The sequence below is a fragment of the Glycine soja genome, chromosome 15 (genome assembly GCF_004193775.1).
Source record: "Glycine soja cultivar W05 chromosome 15, ASM419377v2, whole genome shotgun sequence".
Classification (NCBI taxonomy): Eukaryota; Viridiplantae; Streptophyta; class Magnoliopsida; order Fabales; family Fabaceae; genus Glycine; species Glycine soja.
The window spans coordinates 2647939-2655823 of record NC_041016.1 but is presented as its reverse complement, the minus strand read 5'-3'; the positions used below and the strand labels follow the sequence as shown (position 1 = coordinate 2655823).

At 29.8% G+C, this 7885-nt stretch overlaps 1 protein-coding gene across 2 annotated transcripts; it reads right to left on the bottom strand.

Annotated features, from left to right (window-relative positions):
- Positions 1-220: 220 nt before the first annotated feature.
- Positions 221-4550, bottom strand: LOC114388412 (protein FAR1-RELATED SEQUENCE 4-like). 2 transcript variants are annotated; one of them, XM_028348895.1, is made up of 5 exons: positions 4337-4550; positions 1576-3783; positions 1441-1488; positions 734-783; positions 475-616 (listed from the first exon to the last, which is right to left on the bottom strand). In XM_028348895.1, the coding sequence occupies exons 2-4, from the start codon at positions 3628-3630 to the stop codon at positions 775-777; spliced, it is 2112 nt and encodes a 703-aa protein (XP_028204696.1). In that variant the 5' UTR covers positions 3631-3783; positions 4337-4550; the 3' UTR covers positions 475-616; positions 734-774. The 2 variants fall into 2 exon arrangements, with proteins under 2 accessions (XP_028204695.1, XP_028204696.1); XM_028348894.1 differs by lacking the exon at positions 734-783 and having other exon boundaries at positions 221-616; positions 4337-4541.
- Positions 4551-7885: the final 3335 nt, after the last annotated feature.

Genomic DNA, 7885 nt, shown 5'->3' with positions numbered 1-7885 from the left:
TAATCCCAAAATTTAACTAATTATTATCATTTTAATCTTTAAAAGTATGTTAATCACACAACTTTTTGAATTTTCAATAAAAACTAGTCACGAATTATCCTTTCAAGAACTATTTTGTCATTTTATTATTTTTAGGGGCTAAATTGAATGCCTCTCGTACTTTCAAGGACAAAATTGATCCGCTATCCTTTTTTTATTTTGATTTGTAACTTTTTTAAGGTAATATTGGACTAACAACTCCAATGCATCAAGTTAAACCTAGCAACTTCAAAAATAAAAAACTACCAACATTGACCATTGATGGTGAGCCTACCTTTAGAATACAATGATACCCAAGTTAGCACCAACTCTCAAATTCAATTGCCACATGGGCTCTGCAACACAAATACCATTAAGTGAAAGGTATAGTGTCTTCCAAAAGTGCAATTTCTTATGTACAGCTCTATACATGGTCTCCAGATCCTTTTAAAAGTAAATATTTATCAAGCTAACGGTTCTCGTGCAAATGAGTTGAAGGTGCAGTATGAAATGATGACGATATATTATGGAACAGAGCGGGTACCACACCGTGAAACTGCATTGGCATGACACTCTGTGATCTCGAATCAATCAGCTCCTGTAACATGCAAATACAGATTATAAAATGAATCTGTGATCTCGAATCATACCCATGCTTTCACTAATACTTGAATGACAATTTATAAAATGAATCTGCAGATGCATGATTACATACACCAATCGGATATTGAATGTTTGTTGGCATTAACACAATCTTTAATCAATCTGCAGATGCATGATTACATACACTAATCAGATTCTTCTACACAATATATGCAAAAACTATAAACTGCATAATTTATTATCCAATGGATCAAAAATGTAAACTCATAGCCAGCTCTTCTTTTCTTTCCCCTTCTGAACCCAAATCTCAGCATGCATTTGTCATTGTTTATCCCACAGGTCAAGACAGACTAACTGGCTTCACAGTGTTCTCTCCACAATGAGTGATGTATAAATCTAGCTAAAAAACCAGAACACTATAGTTGCCGCAGAACTGCACACATCCCTCCCTTGCCCCTATATTTACTTTTGGATAGTTTTTTTCTTAGCTTCTCTCTGGTTGTGCTCGGCTAATGAGAGTTTCAAGGGGTTGTTGCTGTATTATTCAACATGCAAAGGGATTGGCTGCCCTACTGCATTCCTAGCATCCTTGTTTCTTTAGTTTTCATTTTCTTTAATTTACTTTAATTTTTTTCATTGCTTAATGGATGCCATATCCTGTTATATGCATATACCAAAATAAATGTAGTCAAGAGTTCAGTCCCAGAAAACAAGTCTTTCGTGGAATTTAATGAATCAGCAGAAATTATTCATGAAAACTAAAGCAAAATATAACTAGAGACGTGTGATGGCAATCATAAGCGTTAGGGAATAGCATACCATTTGTTGAAAACCATCTTTCACCATACCTTCTTCGACCTGAGATACCTATAGCATAAAGAGACCAAAGTCAAAGACATTAATTAAAAAAAATTAATACTAGGAGGTCAATCATTAATCACCAAAATAACTGACCTTTCCTTTATTTCCTTCACTGTTTTCAACACTTCCTAGACTCCTACCAGCCATACCAGTCCTCACAGCTTTCTTTCCCGTATTCAGTTTTGGATCAGGGATCTTATTGTTAGATGTAATAATAGATTGATATTCTTTTTCAACATTACAAACAACATGGGTACTTGAGGCATCAGGTCTCATACCATTCTCAACAGAACTGTTTAAGTTTGCACATTGCTTTAGTGCCTCACTTATGGCACCTAAAGCCATATAGTAACTTTCTTGTGACAAAGAACCTTCTTCACCTAATATTATGGCCCGTCTACACAAATCATTGAATCGCCGCACCTTTGATTGAACCTCTTCCATTTTTCCACCAATAGGATGCCTGCTCATAGCAGCATTTGTCCATCTTTGCAATATATACTTTGGTGGAATGCTGAAAACACCAGACATTTGTAGAACAACAATAGCATGTCTACAGAGATAACCTTTATATTCAAACAAATGACATGAACAACATATATTTGAGGTTGATGTGTTCCATTCTACCATATAAGTTTGGTTGTTTTCAAAGTCTTTCACAGTATAAGTAGTAGTCATGCAATCATTTTCTTTCTTAAGATGGCAAGCAGCGGCACCCAAAACCTCAACCTGGAACTTTCTAAAAATTTCATGTGTGTAAACTAACAACATTTGCTTTTCAAAAGGGGAAGGAGACTTCAGGTCAGGTGTTTCATGCCAGGCATCAAAATTTGCTTTGGCTTCCTCTTCATGCCTATCTTCAAGAATCACTCTATACTGTTCTATAAAATCTCTCAATGAAGTATCAACTTGGATATATTTGTCAAACAATGAATTTAAACTTTCTGAGCGTGAACTAGTAGACAAGCCAGCAAAGGAAATATCTTTCATAAAAGTTGGCACCCAACATGTACGGTCATCATATAAGGATTGAACCCACTCAACATCTCTAAGGTTAAAGTCATCAACCAACTCCCACCATCTCTTATCAAATTGCTCCTCTGTACATGATTTGTATATACAGTTGTTAAATTTTTCCAAAAAGCTATCATGCCACGCACCGAGAAATTCCAGTTGTTTTGGTATCTTTTCCAAAATATGCCACAAACAAAAACAATGACGTGTTCCTGGAAGAAATGCAGCAACAGCTGCTTTAATAGCCTCGTTTTGGTCAGTGAGAAACACTTGTGGAGTTCGTTCTCCCATTGCTATGAGCCATGTTTGCAGTAACCAGGCAAAAGTATATATTGTCTCATCAGCAATCAATGCACAACCAAGCAATGTTGGTTGAATATGATGGTTTACTCCAATGAACAATACCAATGGTATTTTATATTTGCTTGTAAAATATGTTGTGTCAAAAGAAACAACATCAGAAAAATAAGTAAAATCTTCCAAGCCTTTAGCATCAACCCAGAACACATTTCTTAGTCGATGTTCTTCATTCAAATCAACTGCATAGAAGAATTTTGGATTCTCTTCCTGCATGTGCATGAAGAGTTCAAGAAGCAAGTGAGCATGTCCTGCTTCTAGAACCAAACTCCGTCCTTTATCATGTTGATGTTTCACAAAGTTCTCTAAGCAATCAACATTCTGATTTGCAGTAAATAATTTAGAAACTGCATTTGAGTTCTTCCGCCTTCGCATTCGAACATCATTACTTAGTGGATCAGAACTCCTGTGACTCCGGAAAAAATGAGCTTGAGCTGGTAAAAGCTCATGATTATGCTCCTTCACAAAGCTATAGACATACCATTTACCATCTAGCCTTCTCTTCACATGCATGCTTGCTTTACAACCAATTTTTGGAGACGGGCGTGGATTAATTGCATCATCAGATTGCTGCTTATTACCATATCTTATACATGAAAATTTGGCATCAATAAATTCTTTTGATGCCCTGGACCGCCGACTGCTCAACTTAGCAGTGCCAAACCCTGCAGACTTAGCATATTCTTTGTAAAATGCATATGCCGCTTCATGAGATTCAAATTCCATATCATTATGAGGCTCTGAAATTGTGCTACCCACGACAGCAGAAGAATCCATAATTATTGCAGCAACATTCAGATTTCAGCTCCAGAAAACAATTGTTTCACATGTCCAAAAGTATCACGCATATGAAAGATGCAAAGGTTTGTCTCAATGATCCAGCAAAGATCTAAATGGAAGGACAATACTTCATTGAGAAATTGAGAAAGCCTGGATTAAAAAAAATGATATTATAGATATAATTATACAATCTTTTGTAAGGAAATGACGGACTCAAAAAGCTAGTCAAAACAGACAGTATTAAAAAACTGAGCATTTCCATACAGCTAATTAACTCTATATTTATGCATAATTCTCTTTTACCAGTATACTTTAGCAGAATCTGACCTTATGATATTACAAATAAAATAGAAACAACTATTCACTTTTCCATCCACTCTACGTTTCAAACATATTGTTCATTAATCTAATAAGCGGGATGACACTTGACACATTCATACTCTAAATTGGAACAAGTTAATGCGGACTCGATAAAATTTAACTATCTGAAGTCTGAACATGCATCTTACCTGGTGTAGAGCATTTTTTTTTTTTTACATAAGCCAGCAGCAACAGATAGGAACTCAAAGAGAATCATAGCTTAAGCAGAACTTCAAATTAAATAATTTATCATTTATAGAAATTGAAGCGGTGTACGGATGGGAAGAATAAAAGCAAAATGAAGCTACAAAAAATGCAAAGATTAAACAAAATTGAAACGAACCCTTTCCGTTCTTTCTGCTTTGCCTTCGATGGGAGAAACCTGCTTCCATACGCGCGGATCCAAGCCCTAACCAGTTATTTGAGTAACCTATTCTCTTTTCGGAAAACAAATTAGGGTTTATCTATCGATGATTAAAAACACAATTAACAGAAAAATTGGGCCGAAGATGTGTTTTGTTGCTAATAAACTACTGATTTATCCCTAATTAATAACTGTCTGTTTAAGCCGCAGCGGGCAGGGGCACTGTACACATGTAAAATTTGTGAATATTTGAAGTTGTAAATTATAATAGAAAAAATATTAATAGATACAAAGATAAAATAATGTTGATATAATATTTTTGTTGATTTTATTTTGTTTTAATTACCAATAGTTGGGAGACGTGTGAATATTTTTATAGTGATCTCAAGGTTATTTAGTTAATTTTCATTTCTATAGTTTTGTGAAAAACTATTAAAGTGTTAGATAAGGAGGCATTTTCAACACTGTTAGTATCGATAAGACACCAATAACATCTTAGGACTTGTCGGTAAAGACTTATCTTTATGTGTAAAAAATAATTATTTTTTATAGATTTCAGCCCTCTTTTTCTTTATAAAAAAAACATGTTCTCTCTCTTATTTAACAAAAACATCTTAAATTAAATTTGTTTTAATTTTTTATAATATAAATCACAATATAATTCACTGAAGATAATCTTATTCAATTATTATGAATAATAAAATTCTTTATAATAAAATTAATTTAGATCCAATTAGTTAGCAGAAGAAGTCATATTTAAATAATATTTGTGGATTAATATTTGTTTAATATTATTAGCGGGAAAAGTTGTATTTTATTCATTCTATGTGCAAAATTTTCTTGAAATATTAATCGATATTTATTGAAAAAAATATAATTTAACTATAATTTTTATTTATTATAACATTAAAAAAGGTAAGGTTAAAGATGAAAACTAAAATTATTCAATTATTGATTTTATATAATCACTCTACACATTTCTAAAATAATTTTATTCAAATTATTCAACAATTTAAAATATTTCAATCTCATAAGTCCAAATAAAATATAATAAACTAAAGTAATTTGATTTCATACGTAAAAAAAATGAAGGTTCAATACTTCAATGTCATTAAAAGTTCAAACAAAATTATTTAAATAGGAACATTTTAGTAAATTTAATATAACTGGTACTTAACAATATTTGTGTCTCGTTTATTAACGGCTAGTAGATATATTCATCTAAATTATGTCTTGAGTATCCATTTATGAATCCATCTCCTGTCTATTGCAGATTTTATGTGCGGGTACATGTATTTTTGTCATCCTTATTTATGATACATGATTTATATATATATACTTTGAAAACAACTTTATATTATCAGGTATAAACTATTTGTGTTTATGATTTTATTTATATAATTTTAAAATTTATTATATTCTTTTTACATATACTTATTTTTATACATACACATACGGACAATATTTTACAAATTACAAAATTCAAAAATACAACCCGTGTAATCACATGGATATCGTGCTAGTTACTTGATCAAAGTTTGACATTAGAAAATAACCATTGCGTGCACGTTAACAATGTGACTAAGTTAATTGTCTCAGCATTAATGTCACCTGAGTTTTCACTTTCTACTTGAGTCTTTACTTGATAATGCTTTATATGACAGTAACAGATGTGGTACTTAAGTTTCAACAGTTAAACGTGTTTTACACAAGTATTAAGTTTATTTTCTATAATATTTTATATTATTATTATAATTAATTTATGGATTTATACGTTATTTTTTAATTGGTGTAAATATGTTTTTAGTTCTGAAAACATAATCAAATCTCTCTTGTTCCTTAAAAATTTATTGACTTTTAGTTCCTAATTTTTGTTTTCATCTCCATCGTTACAATAAGTGATGAAGTATAATAAAAGTGTCATATTAATAGCTCACTTGGTATGTCACGTTGACAACTCGCTTGACATGCCATGCCGGCACACATACCACATTAATACATAATATATTTCATACTGACGTTTTCATTATACTTAACATATTATTGTAATGACAAAAAAAAATAGACTAAAAGTATAAAAAAAACACAAAATATGATAATATTTCAAATATCATGAATATATTTCAGTGTTTATAATTTTATTTAAAAAAACTAGTATATATTATTATATCTAGACATTAAAAAAAATATTGAAATGATTTTATATTAATAAATGTCTCATATTACTCTAATTATATATATATATATATATATATATATATTAAAGAAAATTAGTTTGACAAATATACTTACATTTATTGTTATAAGGTGAACTCATAATAAACACATTTTTTCTTAAATATATTTAAGGTTTTTATATATGATTGAATTTTATTTTGAATTTTTAATAATTTTTTTTGTTACTTTAAATTTTTTATATATAAAAGTTTTTGTTTTAAGTTTCTATTATCAGTTAAATGATAATATATTATTTTATAAATTAATCTTTTTAACATGTATTACGTTATCATATGATTATGATTGACAACAATAACTTAAAATAAAAATTTAATTTTAATATATTAAAAATTTAAAATAATAAAAATATTTATTAGGGATTTATAATAAAATTTAATTATTTATTAGGGACTTTAAATATATTTAAGTTCATATTTTTTATTATTTGTACATCATAAAAACATTTAAGCTATCGTTTTGATAAGAGTAAATAAATAAAACTTTAAAAATGTCTATATCAAGTGATAAGTTATCTTAAAAAATAGTGATTAAGTCATACTTAAACCTTGTATTTTAAAAAATTGACTAAACTCAGATCTTATAAACTCTAACCTAATCTAAGCAATTTTCACCCGTCCAAAAAGCGTTGAATTAAGGAATATGTTAGGTCTGGCTTCATAAATGTAAATCTTGACAACGTTGCTAAGGGGTTGAAACTTGAGATGAGAGAGTTAAGTCACAAATTAAAGTTAAAAGGTATCCATAACTATTTAATCGAAAACAAAATAAAGCTAAACAATTCAACCGTGTAAGAATAATTCGGAGATCTCACCTTGCCGACGAACAAGACTTTCCAGTCTTGGATTGATGAATTCTTCATTTTAAACTTTAAATTGCCCTAGACAATATTTAATATTAAAGTTTTTCATTTTAAAAAAGAAGACAATATTTGATATTGACAATCGAAGAGTGAGGCCAAAAACTTTTGCACCTAAATTACAGAGGAAAATCGAAAGAAGAAAATGAAGCATTTGGGATTTGTCTGTATAGAGTTAGAACTGTATTACCATACTCTCAATATTTATAATAATTAAACATTGGAATTCATTATTATTGAAGCTACAGAATTTAATTAAAATAAAAATAGATAATAAAATCATATTTTCTTTTTAACTGAACACAAGTACCTAATGTATAAAATTAAAAAAAAAAAACACAGACACACACATTTTTATGTTAAATGTCTGATGATTTTGGAAATTGATAAACTTTTAATCATTTTAAACAAAATTAAACTCAAAATATATAAAC